Source organism: Anguilla rostrata, chromosome 1 (genome assembly GCF_018555375.3).
Source record: "Anguilla rostrata isolate EN2019 chromosome 1, ASM1855537v3, whole genome shotgun sequence".
Classification (NCBI taxonomy): Eukaryota; Metazoa; Chordata; class Actinopteri; order Anguilliformes; family Anguillidae; genus Anguilla; species Anguilla rostrata.
This window is the reverse complement of record NC_057933.1, coordinates 10,043,568-10,057,706: the sequence shown is the minus strand read 5'-3', so window position 1 is coordinate 10,057,706 and position 14,139 is coordinate 10,043,568. Positions and strand designations below refer to the sequence as shown.

The 14,139-nt window shown below is 46.7% G+C and overlaps 1 protein-coding gene and 1 long non-coding RNA gene across 3 annotated transcripts in view; both read right to left on the bottom strand.

The window, feature by feature from the left end:
- Positions 1-207: 207 nt before the first annotated feature.
- Positions 208-5,666, bottom strand: LOC135247686 (uncharacterized). The gene is made up of 3 exons (XR_010328268.1): positions 4,704-5,666; positions 1,871-1,927; positions 208-463 (listed from the first exon to the last, which is right to left on the bottom strand). It is a non-coding gene; the product is annotated as an uncharacterized LOC135247686 (long non-coding RNA).
- A 1,143-nt stretch (positions 5,667-6,809) lies between these two features.
- The window catches only part of bmp4 (bone morphogenetic protein 4), a 63,617-nt gene continuing 56,287 nt past the window's right edge, over positions 6,810-14,139 (bottom strand). For both annotated transcript variants that reach the window (XM_064321422.1, XM_064321414.1), the window contains 3 exons: positions 12,929-13,052; positions 11,928-12,292; positions 6,810-8,759 (listed from right to left, as the gene is read on the bottom strand). In XM_064321422.1, coding sequence (XP_064177492.1) covers positions 7,885-8,759; positions 11,928-12,285 — 1,233 coding nt within the window. In that variant the 5' untranslated portion in view covers positions 12,286-12,292; positions 12,929-13,052 and the 3' untranslated portion in view covers positions 6,810-7,884. The remainder of the gene's footprint in view (positions 8,760-11,927; positions 12,293-12,928; positions 13,053-14,139) is intronic.

Below are 14,139 nucleotides of genomic sequence, written 5' to 3'. Positions count from 1 at the left end.
AAGATTGCATACTCATGTGCACATGTGTACATACACACAAACACACTACTGCATCCTCTCTCCTGCACTGTGCTCCTCCAGTGAATCTCGATGACACCTGGGTGCTCTGGTACAGCTCAGAGAGGGGAATAACCAGACCCTCCTCTGCCCCCCCGCCCACCCCACCCCACCCCACCCCAACCCAACCCCCACCCACCCACTCCCAGCTTCAATCGTGCTTGACACATCAAAGCCCCCCCGGTCCATAGAGACAGACAAGGGAGGACCCAGGGAATCATGGGAGACAAAGGAAGCGATTAACAGATAAAGATCAGTCTGAGATATGACATTTCATCCCAGGCAGATCCGGTGGACACACTCCTTTCAGAGTCTGAGCGGGAGAAGAATACGGGGGGTGCTTGGGAGGGGTGGGGGGCGGAGGAGGTCTCCCCCGGCCTCCTCCGGTCCCGGCCCTCCTGCCGCTCTCTGTCTGCAAACATGGGAAAAGGCTGAATGCGCTCCTACAAACAATCCCCATTAACCCGCGTCCCCCCCCTCCCCCCCCAAACTCCCGCCCGCTCGCCCCCGAAAACGGGAAGCACAAGGTGACACCACTTCAAAGGAGGGCAGAGCCGAAAGCCCCTCTCCCCGACTCCTGGGAGAGGTGCGCACTGCGACTCTCTCAGAAGCCACCAAAACAAGAATCTTCTTTTCGCTCTCTTTCTTTCTTCCCTCCTCCCCCCCTCCACAAATGCTCTCCATGCTTTTTCATTTTTTTTTTTTTTATTTGTTCCCATGCTTTTTAATTCACAACGAGAGACATTTTTTGACGTGGTCTCCTGGACAAAAGAATCGGGGGGGGAAAGGAATGGTTCTATTGTGGCCTAATTGCCACAAGGTTGCGTTACAGATCTGGTTTCATGTCACTGCTTTCAAACTGTAGCCCCCGTGACTGTGAGCCCAGTCCACCTGCCCGCTCCTCTGACAGACAGACGGCAGCACATTAACATAGGGGGGCTCCATTCCCAGAAGAATGCGTTAATTCAGCAAAAAAATTTACACAATAAAAGTTTTGCATTTGTACACGGTGAGGGCATAAAGTAGGAAGGCCTTAGTCCTCATTTTTTCCAGTATGAAAAAATGACATGCATTTAATTCTGTACTTTTTACATGAGTCAAATGCACGATAAACACCTAAATGTGTTGGGGTGAGAGGGAGGGCATACAGAGTCCCTCCAGTATGCCCCCTTTACACAAGGCGTTTAAAATGCCTACAATTGTCCCAATTATGCCTTCTAGAACCCTGGGAATGAACCTAAAGCTGGGAGTGGGGGGGGGGGGGGGCACAGAGGGTGATTTGGCTGCTGGTGAAATTCCTCCTGTGGGGGGGGGGGGGGGATGAGAGGCCAATGGGGGGGGGGCCCGGCGTGGAAGACGCACACCTGTTGGAGCGCTGCGAGGATGCTGGGCCTAAGTACAGGCCGGCGGGCAGGTGTAGGTCTGGGACGGCTGGGAGGCGTCTTTTCATTAGCCTCCTCTAATGAAACCGCGCTGCCGTGACACAAGAAAAGGCCCCGCCGCTGCACCTCCCTGCCTCCCAGATTACCCCTCGCCTCACAACAAAAGGAGCTCTCCGGCCACTTAGCAACACCAGCACTTAGCGCCCGGCTCCACCGTGGAAGCAGCAGCAGCACTGCCCTGGTGGAAATTTCCATTATAGGTTGTTAGGCCTCGCGTAACTCTTTTTTAGCTTCCCCGCTGAGGCTGGCTAACCCAAAAGGCCCACCGTCTGTGCTATGGAATCTGTAGCGCTGATACTCACGTAGCCGGGACCAAGTTTTTTTTGTTTTTTTTTTACTATGGAGACACGGTGCGCTTTTTCATTACTCACCATTTCCCGTTTTTTCGTTGTCATACGGGAGGGTTTCGGTGCTCATTCTGTTCGTGTCTGGAAAACAACCAATTCCCGTTATTAGCTGTAACAATAAACCCTCGGCAATGGCTCCATTACATCAATCTGACAGCTGGATACTCAACAGGCTCCCCATTTGTTGGGACAGAATTAGCATTTTACCATCATTCACGGTGGACGCATTAGACCTACCCACAGACTCCTGTAGTGTCTCGGATGGAGCCTGCGTGCAAAGAACTAAATTAACTCTCTGGAACAGAAGGATTGGTTTCTCTATTTAAATCCCAGTGTTATCCTTACACTCATATTAATGACAAACATAACTACCACTAAAGATCTCCAGCCAAGTACTGCAATATCGTTTCAACAGCACTTCGGAAACCTGCGCAAGGCATTTTGGCAGGACTGGAACATCTACTATATTAAATTAATTGGTGAGGTTGCATGTACTCACAGCTTATGGGGTTATCCTACACAACGCTTTTTTGACTGAATAAATTAAGCTACATAAAAGTTCTCAACTCTATTCTACAAGGTACTTCTTGAAAAAACAAAACGAGCTATGCAAAAGTTTCCCTACCTCTGTTACAGGCCTGGATGCTCATGAAAGAATGTCTGGAAACCTTGTCTGGAATGTCTAGCATTTGATTAGACTGAATTGTGAAAGTTTTAAGTAACTGTAATTTATTTTACATCTTTTAATTACCATTTAATATGATGTTCAGTTGTTGAATCTTAAATATTTATGTACTTTACACTACTTATTTTCCTTCTTAATTTGCTGTGGTATTTCATGTGTACACTTGTAAAAGAGGCCACCTGCCCTCAATGTGTCTCCGAATTTTAAATCAAGTTTTTTAATTAATGCAAAACACGTATTCATACAAGTCTGCTAATGACTGGCACTGATACAATGGAGAGAGGTACAAGATGGGGTGCCATTAAAACAAATCATAAAAATAGAAACACGTAGCGTCACACGCTCTCTCTCTCGCGCTCTCATTGGTTTATTTTCCACCCTCTCAGAAATGAGGCCTTGGGTCATGCAGTGAACTTTCGCACCCGCTGCACACCAGAAAAGTCCCGGTGACAGGGCGTGGCATCGGTGACACTTTGACCGTGACCGGCTCACCTGTGTGAACCGGGGGGGGGGGGGTGGACGACCTCCGGCGGCCGAATCGCGGGGGGCTGCGCGGCGGCGGCTGAATGCGCTCTGTAACCGCATCTGCGGGCATCACAATGGCGTGCCGAGGCTGACCCCGCGCTAGCGCCCGGGCTCTGATGACAACGCCACCGCCCCCCCCCCCCCATCTCTTCTCTAGGGTTACAGCGAGCGGAGCGCAGCTTCGGCAGCGCCGGGCTGGTGCGGACAGGTCCCGGGCACCGTGTGGAAATTCGGAGGTGTCACTGATGAGCGGGAGAGCTGGGGGGGGGGGGGGGGGTGCGGGAGTGAGTGGGGGCGAGCAGGAGCCCGGGTGACTCGGGTGACCCCCTGCAGATGGGCAGCGGTGGGCTCTAACGTTACCCCCCCAACCCCCCGGAGCCCCGGGAGCGTGTGTGAATGGCGCTCAGTGAGTGGTGGACAGAAGCGAGAGGCCCTGACCTCCGGCTGACTGACAGTGACTGTCAGCACCCCGGACCCCGATAACGAGGGGTGCCGCGGCGCAGCCAGCGCGGGATGAAACGGGCCGGGGCCCGGGGCCCGGGGACCGCACAGGGAGACGCCCCCCTTCAACAACAGGGGCTTTTAAGCGCCCAATCTACTGTAGGAAGAGCGCCCTTTTTATCTGAAACGGCCGCTTTCAAACAAATCAAGTGACTTATTAAGTCGAGCCAAGCGCCAGGTGGACAAGGGCCGCCATTGAAGTACTCAGAGGGAGGGAGGAAGGGAGGCAGAGAGACAGACACAGGAAGAGAGGGAGGGAGAGAGAGAGAGAGAGAGAGAGAGAGAGAGCTAGTAAAGAAACAATTATACAGCTTCCATCAAATGTAGGATAACTGGATACTGTTATTTTCCTGACAGCTATGGCTAAATGGAACTGTTGTATGTTCCATGTTCCTCTATTACAAACACCGAACAACATTTACATTATAGAATAAGAATGGCTCTGTAGCACGTGCCTTCTTTTTATCAACTGTTTATTGCCTTAAAGCAACAGAAACTCCGAAGGACTGTAGTTCAGGGTCTGATGGAGAGGCAATGCCTACCTTGGTGGTCCCTCATAAGCCTGAAGAAAACTTTCAACACAGCCTTTAACTTTTTTTAAAAATATACTGTTGTCATAATCACAATCAAATTAAAAAATACTTTATACAGAAAAAAATATTCTGCTTTCAAAAAAGCAGCCAGTGGCTCACGTTACCCTGACACTTCAATAGCTACTTTTGTAAACATATGTCAACGTCCTTGATAAGCTTAAATCCTGACACAAACCCGAGGGGTAAAATGTTCAGCCTTAATTCGAGTTAGAACGAGTACAAAGGGGATCACATTTACTTTGGTGGTGTTAAATATACTTTACCAGAATTTAAAAGTGGGAATTTAACTCTGTGGTATGCCAAATGATAATTTTGACCCTTTCATTTCCGAGCATAATCACAAACATAGCGACGCTAGAGTGCTCGGTGACGCGCACCCAACAGGACCAGGCCGATGAGGTCCTCTTTATTAGTCCTGAAAGAAGATTTTATTGTCAAGTAAACGCTTAACTTTAGGGTAGAATGTTTGAGTAAAAGCTTTTTGAAGAGTTCACTCCTACTTCATTCAGTCAATTAGTCGGGATGTCAAAAGATACAACGCGTAATGACTCACCAGTAATTGCGTGAGAACAACCACTCAAGGGAGACAGAAGGCATACTGCATCTGAATAAGAAAACGCTATCTGATTTCCATATGCGTTTCTATGCCAAGATAACAAAACATTTTGAAAACAAAAACACATCGATACCAATCTATAGCCTGCATTTCAATAGGTTAGTTTACCTGATTTTGAAATAGGCCTACCTACTTTAGAAATGCCCTGTTCGAAAGACCCCCGCCCCCCACCAACACACACACACACACACCCACACACGCACGCACGCACACTCCGTGAATGAACCCTTTCGAAATGTCGCAACAAGCCTCTTACAAAAACAGAGAACGAAGCCTAAAAGGGGGCCAATGCGAAAAGCTTACACGAAAATGTTATGACTCAAGCCGCTTTTCTCTCCGGGCGTTTTAATAAACGTGTGTCCTCTTTGTAGAGGGTAGGTGGGATAATGAGCAAGCAGACAATTACCATAACTCGCTGATGTTATCTAAATGCTGGGAGATCAGTTGAAATGTGTGTAATTGCACTGTCAAGCCGCTGAAAAGACCCCCCTCCCTCCCCGCCTTCAGCCACTTCAAAATGAAATTCTTTTCTTTTTTCCTCTCTCCGGCAAGGCTACGCCTGATATGCAGGCATCAAAGAGAAAGCCAACCGCCGCCACTTCCCCCGAGGCTGCGATAACTTTACCGAGGTGAGGTGAGCGGACTGCTTGCTTCAAAAAAAAGAAAAAGAAAAACTAACGATACAGACTGTCTTCAAACCGCAAAAAGGGCACATGCCATTGTTGACTTTTTAGCCTATCTGCAAAACATGCACAATATATAGTATTTAGTAATATTTAGTAAGGTAAAGTTTACCAAAATGATTAACATATTAGGTTAACCTAACACGATTGTTTATATTGAAAAATATTAATTAGTATTTGCTATTTGTTTGAAATGTCAGGCCAATCTACAACCCAGCCTAAGCTTCTCGTACACCGATCCAGTCAAAGAAAATAAGTTCAGCTCTTACCTAACCCAGAGAATTCGACAACCTTATGTAAACCCACAGGCGGCACTTGGAATTTATTCTTCAAGGTTTATGTTGCCTTTTGGGACTCGGGATAGTCTTGTCGTAACTTCCAATTGCTATGAAGGCAGTGTTACACCCGCCCTACTTGAACCGCGTTCATTAAATGCACACGTTGTTGTAGTTCTAACAGCCGGACGATTCGCTCAAAAAAAATGGTCAAATAGCCTGTCCAGTTAACACATCTGGTACCAATTATTTGGCTACCATACCGCCAGTGGTAATTAAATATAACTATATATATGATAATGTTGCCTTATAATAATTTCTAAATGATGACCATGTTGCATGCGGGTGCAGTTCACTGGGTTGTGCTAAACCGACATGTGAATTTAATTGCTCAAATGTAATTTTAACATCCAGAGATTAAAATTATGCCGTTTTCAACATTCATGTGTTGGCACGTTCGTGGATTATCTTGTTTATGCATGTAGAAAATGTTTTTTAAGACAACACTGATATTTCGCCAAGTTAAGTCTTCGCACATTTTTCTATCGCAGAGGCGGTAAATTAAACAATTTCAGAAGTAGGCTACGACAGGCTTGATGCTTTTGGGTGTTATCGCGCAATACGCTAATCCCCATGCTTGCGAGTTAGTGATGTAAATGTCTATTGTTTGAAGGGGCCATAGGTTGGAGACAGACGCCTGTCTTCATTCAGCAAAAGGTCCGCGAAGACAAAGGGGTAGAGACAGTCGGTCTAAGCTTTGATTCTTTAACAGACACGAATCGGCCGTCTCGATGCATGCCGCGTCTTTATCCAACTAATTCCACGACCAAGTCGCCAGCTTCAGCGGGGGGTTAAACCAACATTAAACAATTGCTGCCCACCTTCTTTTCCTGTAATCCAACCTCCATCGTCTTTGATGGATACACTACCCAAAATGTATTACATTCCTAATGGTAATTGGATTTGAAAGGGCCTTACCACCTCACGTGTTGATCAATGAAATTGTGAGATCTGAACACGTTGTTTCGCCGAGCCCCACAAAACCTGTAGCTGGTAAGTGGTACAGACGACACAAATACAATAAATTGGTAAGGTATTATGATCATTTTACTGGCAAAGACATCACTTAGTGGAATAGTCCGAATAAAAATTCTGCAGTACAATTACCTCGGTGATTTTTACCCGCGTATTGCAATGGATAAAACATAATAAACACAAGGAATGCCACTGCCCGGGCGATTTAGCATGCCCGTCAGTTATCATATTGATAATATAGACGCGGGTTCATCACCCCAGACTCTTTATCTGTGCGCAAATATAAATCTGGAGTGTAGAATTTGAGACCGAGAAACACATTCATTAATTTGGGAAGGACATATACTGACAGAATTAATTCTCAGAACTATGGAGCTTCGATATTTGGTTGTCTGCATTAAAAGGTAAATAAATATCAGATAAAACTTGTTCGGTTAAAACCAAAATAACAAAATACAGAGGGGCAATTGATACTTATTTCTCCAACAAACCTTTTTTTGTATGTTGCTTCTTACAATGTCCTCAAAGGTACCGAATAAAGATTCCACTTGATTTTTCTCCACATTCCTAGAACCACCATACTATAATTAACGAAGTGGTGAAGTAGCACAAATGCACTTTTCAGATTACGTGAACTGATTTAGAGAGTGGTTTGTATTTTGTAATCAGTTCACACAAGCCCTTGTTTAAGTAAACGTAAATGGTTCATCCAGTTTCTTCTGTTCTGTTCAAATGTAATAGTGGAAGGCAATTTATAAATTTTTTGGATGTATAATGTATATAATATGAAAGCAATAAATATTACCAGTATATAAACTTTACTTTTTAGATTTTTTTTTTTTACTATTTTCTCATTTTAAAAAACCATTATACAATCTAATATACATTATGAAACGTTGTACAGCTTTTTATTTATTTATGTTTAAAATAAGGACTCACTTTTATTTTTAATATGTAGTTATAAATATATATATATTTTGTCAAAATATATGATCATATTGTCAAAGAAACAAAAAACTGAGACAAACGTACACCTCAACATAAAAGTTATAAATAAGGGTCCAAGTGAGGATGTTCAGGTGTCAAGTCGGACAAATTTAGTTCAGCGTTCTTTTTCCGGGCCGTTCAGCGACAGCCGCACCCCTCCACCACCATTTCCTGGTAGTTTTTGAGAACCACCTTGTCGTGCTCGTCCAGGTACAGCATGGAGATGGCGCTGAGTTCCGTGGGCACGCAGCAGGCCTTGGGGATGTTGGTGTTCACCGAGTTCACCAGCGTCTGCACGATGGCGTGGTTGGTGGAGTTCAGGTGGTCCGCCAGCGGGAACGGGCACTCCCCGTGGCAGTAAAAGGCCTGGTAGCCGGGCGGCGCCACTATCCAGTCGTTCCAGCCCACGTCGCTGAAGTCCACGTACAGCGCGTGCCGCCGGCAGTTGCGGTTGCGCTTGCGGCCCCGCTGCTTGGCGCTGCGCTTGGCGCGGCGGGTCAGCGGGTGGCCCTTGCCGTCGTGGCCGAAGGTGACCAGCAGGGGGCGCAGCTGGTCCCAGTCCTCCGCGGGCGCCTGGTGCAGGGAGCGGCTGACGCGGACGTGGGGGCCCCGCGGGCGGGGCGCGCGGCCGTCGAGGCGCAGCACCTCCACGGCCAGCCCGTGGTTGGGCAGTCTGTCCCGCGTCCACCGCAGCACGGCGGGGCTGACGTCGAAGCTCTCCCAGCTGGAGGCGTTGTGCCGCACCAGCCGCGTGTCCAGGAGCCGCGTGATCAGCTGCCCGGGCCTGGGGGGCTTCAGCACCTCGTACACGTTAATCCGGTGGAGCCCCTCGCCCTCGCCCTCGCCCCCTCCGTCGGCGCGCCCCTCCGCCGCCTCGTCGACCCGCTGCCGGTACAGGCGCAGCTCCGCGGAGGACAGCAGCTCCTCCTGCGGTATGCTGCTGAGGTTGAACAGGAAGCGCAGGGGGGCGTTCCCGCCCTCCGGCCCGTCTGACATCACCTGCTCCATGTGTTCTGGGAGAGAGAGACAGAGAGAGAGAGAGAGAGAAGATGTGAGCACTTAACATCCAGGGTGACCAGGTCCAGCTCAGGGAGGGGAAAACATTAAAACCTCTTTACCAGTACTCTTGCCTGTCTTTCCCGAACGGTCCAGAGCCACGCTGGTCAAAATGCCTTTCTCTCACTCACTTCTCTGTGGAACAGATCCACACTGCTCCTTAATTCTGACTCTCAAGTAAAAGCAAACTTTCACTCTTCTTCTGCATTACTTTGCCATGTTTTATTTGGAGAAGAAGGCTTCCACATATCTACATTTTCCAACGTACATACTTCTTCTGCATCACAAGGTTACGGACCACAAAGATTAACACATTAACCCTGGGAAAACTGGCTGGAAGCCTGTAAATGAAATAGCACCTTACGATATGCATCCTGGCATAAGTCAAATGCTGAATTTAAAAAACATACACGTTCAGAAATCAAAATGTCTTCCTCAGGACAGCCTCTAGAATTATTATTATTATTATTATAAAAGTGCACACTGCACAATTCCGTATCCACTCAGCCCTGATAATCCAGTTTCCTACAGCGCTGTTCTTGACACCCTCTGCTCAAACACACATTACGCAGAGAGCAGTTATTACTGTTCCACAAATATAAACATCTCCAGCGCTGTACAAAGGGAAACCATTCCAGTGCGCAGACTGCAGGTTTCTGGCAAGAAGGCAACTGTTCAGAAAACTGTGTTGTGTCTACCATTTTCTCATCAATCCGAGTCTGTTATTTCACACCCAAACCTTAATCATAACCAGGTGGTTCTCATTATTAAAGCCTTGTGTGTGTTTTTGATTGGTTCTGCAGTTTGTTGACTGGGGATATTTGTCATTTTCATCGTGAATAATCATCACTGATTTAGAGTGAGTGATCTTTGGTGGTGGAGAAACGCGCCAACCAAATGGTCAGCAAAAAAAAATGTTTTTCTATCATTTAAGTTCCACTGGGATTTACTGGGTAATTTCAACTCAAAAACTCTGGGTTTTGTTCAGTGCCTTCCATTTCCCAGGTTTGCAATTATGCAAAATACATTTTAGGGTTTAATGATTTTCATATTTCATTTTCATTTCCAAAGCATTCTGTACAAGGTTCAGAGCCAAAGTCTGAGAAAAGCAAAGTCATTCTGATGTACCTGAATTTAAACAACATTCAAGAATCCACCAGTAGGCGTTTTAAAAATAAAATCTGCACAGAAATGTCACCAGTTCAGCATAGTTGGCCCAGGTTTCATAACCTGACTTGCTCCACCTACACAGTAAAATGCTTAGCGTTAAATTGACTCTCTAAAAATATGGTCCCTATTGGACTCGTATGTACTCTGCTAGAGTATAACACAGGACATTTTAGTGTGCACTGCTAACAGCTGCATAATTGAGCCACTTGAGTGCTTGAACCATTTCCCCAAACCTTACAGCGCTGTTGTTAAAGAGTAGACCATGTGAGACAGGCCTCATTAAAACTGACTCATCTTTCGTTACTCCCCAAGGAGCAGACGTCTTCTCAAGAATGAGTTTCTCTACTTCCTGCCCACAGAGTAAGATAAACTTGTTAGCTTCCCCCTCCTCCCTCCACATCGCTGTGTCCCTCTGGTTCGCCACAGCATTGCTCATCTGTTATCTTTAGTCATAGAAGATACACAAGGCTGAAAATTAGCCTTGTTTTCTGCATGTCAGTGTATTCACGTCTTGTCCAACACCTTACTTTTTGGGGAGTGTGTTTTTTCCACCCCAGCAAGCATATTGTCTGCTCACAAGTGCCCACATAGCTGGCAGTAGGACTTTATTTAGATGGCTGCAGCATAGCATTAAATATAATTACATGTCAGCAAGGTCCCTGTAAAAAAAAAAAAAATCCATATAACTGGAGACAGGGGCATATTCCTGCAGAAACTTTTTTAGTTCTCGTGTGTGTGTGTGGGGGGGGGAGGGGGTGACGTGTAACTCAATAATAAGAAGGCATGCCTTCCTCTACCAGTAAACCAAACAAGTAGCAACCTTTCCCTGGCTACACGTCTGCCCGGCAAGTGTGAAGCCTTTTTGGCTTGACCTTGGCCCCCCGGCACATTCTGTGACCACACGCCTGGATTGTTTCGGTTCGGGAGAGGCTGTCGGTCATTAGAAGTTAATTTGTTTAGGAAACGTCTGAGTTACATTTCGCAGTCCAAACATAATGTAACATTATTCCATTACGGTCTCTTTCGGCTTCAGAAGTGTTTCACAAGCAGTTTTTCGTTAATGTCCCATTCGCATTCTTCGCTGAAAGGCACAGTTTGGCTGTCCGCAGAGGGGAAAAATATATGCTTTGCCTTCCTGCAAACCCAGGCTATAGAGGCGGCAGGTTTAATTACACCTTTGGCTCGGTTTAAAATAGAGCATAGTTGTCATTTTGCGATAAGCGCTTGGGTCAGAGATCGAATTCCAAAACAGGATGGAAGCAAACCATCTAAAGGGAAGAAGTGTGTACTTCATTCTGCTTGTAAAAAGGGCTCTTTTTTTTTACTGCCTACAGCATTTAAAAAGGTTCTTACATCACCTGCTGTGTGTAAACATCCGATTTTTACACTCCTCGCTGTGTGTAAACACAAGGCTTTGAGCCCTGTGTAAATACTAGGTTTTTATACTGCACGTTGTGCGTAAACACCAGGTTTTATACCGTGTACTGGGCGTAAACACTGGATCTTTACCCTGCAAGCTGCATGTTAACACTAGGTTTTCATACAGCGAGTTGCATCTGAATGCTGTGGTCATATACAGAGCAGTGTGTGAGTGATCGGTTTTTAAACTTGACGCTGTGTGTAAGTGCCAGGTTCTTAAACTTCACTGCGTGCAAGCAGAAGGTTTTCAAACTTGATGGTGTCTGTAAATGGCAGGTTTTTACACTTGACAGCATCTGTGAGCGGCAGGTTTTTAAAGTTCACTGTGTCTGCAAGTGGCAGTTTTTTACACTTGAAGGTATCCGTAAGCGGCTGTTTTTTTTTTACTTTACGGCGTCTGTAAGCAGCAGTTTTTTAAACTTGATGGTGTCAGTAAGCGGGAGTTTTTTAAACTTGATGGTGTCAGTAAGCGGGAGTTTTTTTTTACTTGACGGCGTCTGTAAGCGGCAGTTTTTTTATCCGGCTTCGCCCCGTACCTTCGTGGTGGAAGCCTCTCACGGTGTTGGCGCGGCTGGTGGACCTCTCGGGGTACTCGAAGGCGGCCTCCTGCGCCCCGGGCTCCTCGGCCTCGCCCGACTGCAGCCGGTACAGGTCCAGCAGGTACTGGGGCACCACGGCCGAGCGGCTGGGCCGCGGCCGCCTCTGCAGCCCGAACATGTGCAGCAGCGTGGCCTCGAAGTCCCGCAGCAGCTCATGGCTCTGATCCGGGTGACGACCCTGCAGCCCCCAGGCCTTCTTCCTCCCTTCCTCGGGTATTAGGCTAGCATGGCTGCTCTCTCCCAGTAGGACTTGGCATAATAAAATGACCATCAGCATTCGATTACCAGGAATCATGATGTCTCTAGACGGGAGTCGGGAGAGTGGAAGATAAAGGGGGTTGGGGGGGAGGGTTAGTGTGGTGGTAGACAGGGTAAGAAGGACAGTTTCTTCAAAGTGTGCTCCCTACCCACCCCCACACAAACCCGAGGAAAGTAAACTAAAATGCCAAAAGCTAGACAAGAGTTCCCCCTGAAAAGCTCTTTAATTGGTAATAATTGTTCTCTCTAGCCTGTTTACAGTTGAATAGCCCCTAATCAGATATCCCCTGTCCTGTTTATTTCAGGCAATGCTCACAAAGCATAAACATCTGGTTTTAAAAAAAAAAAACTGCCTTCTGAATGGAATTTGAAGGCCCATGTCTTGCCCCTCCTTCCCCTCCGCCAGGATGATTGGACAAATAAGTGAGGACAAGCCTCTGGGTCAGTCTAAATTCTAACTCAATAAAGAGCGGAAACTATACGAGTCTGACCACCTCAAACAAAGAACTGTGTGCCACAAGAGCACGAGCTAAGGACCTTTTTTATTTTCTGGTACGACAATGAAGAGCTGATGTCGGTCACATGCAGAACATGACTAGTTAATAAATCATTTTGAAAGGCCTTTTCGGATGTTGAGAAAGCGTCACGTGAAACAGAAGGGATCAGCGTGGTCTACTTACTGACAGAAAATAAAGCATGGGGAAACAGTCCATGATTCTTGGGATCCGATTGGTGGACGCGTTTCTTGAGGAAATATTACGTGGTGCAGGACGGCCGCTTGAGTACGGAGGGATGAGCCTGTTCCTAAGATTGCGGAAAAGAAAAAACACTTGAGAGATCCAGGGAAGGGAATCCTCCAATGCTCACACACACACACACACACGCACGCACACACACACACGTTCTGGGTGTGTTCATAGGCCAGCTCAACATGGGCCAGTCATGTTCTTGGCTAGCTCTACAAGGGGCTTGGAAGCAAACTGACTGAAACAAAACAATTAAGAAAACTTAGTAAACATATTCAGTAAATGTAACAAAAATTAAGGAGCAGATTTCCTTAATCCATGGAGGTGAACAGTCCTGTTTTGCAGTCAAAAGAACCAAAGCCACATAAGGCACACACCAGTACATATTTTTTCAATTAACCACATTTTTTGTGTTTGTCACCAAACTGAGAAAGCTATCTGCCAATAAACCACTAATAATTTACAGCTTGAATATACAACACAGGAATTTATTATTTTGATTAAAGATTCCTAGAATGTTCACATTCTTTACGATAAATTATCGTAGCGTAATGACGTGCATTACTCACTAAATCGAAACGCGAATGGACAAATCGGGACGCGGGCTGGCAGATCTCGCTGGCGTAAAGAACTGCGCTGCGAACGACAGCGAGTGAAGAACGCGGCCTGATGTCACGGACTGAAAACAATCGCAGTTGAGAGCGCTGCACTGCATTAGCATGCTAACGCTAACGCACAACCCCCGGAGCGCCTCGGGGCAACGACTTCGGAAAACAGGCTCCGAGCCTCCTCTGTGTTTCCCCCCCAAGTAGAAAACCCCGACCCGTCCCCATAAAAGAAGGCTATCAAATGACACATGATAGCCGGGTATTGATCAGGGGGATCAATCTGCATCTAAAAGGGGGATTCTTCCTTCAACAAAGGACTCCCAAAGGGCCTTCTCAAAGGTCCGCGAGCGCAGCATTGATCACCCATTTAAGTGTACCCATCAAAAGAGCGCCCGCCCCTCTGATCGCATAGAAAGGCTGTACTTAGGAAGAGGGCGATGACAGGCTCAATGCCCCTGTGACGTACCGCTGTCATCGCCACCCACCCATCGTCCGTACGGCTCAAGCAAAATCGTTACTGTTCGTAACGCATTGAAG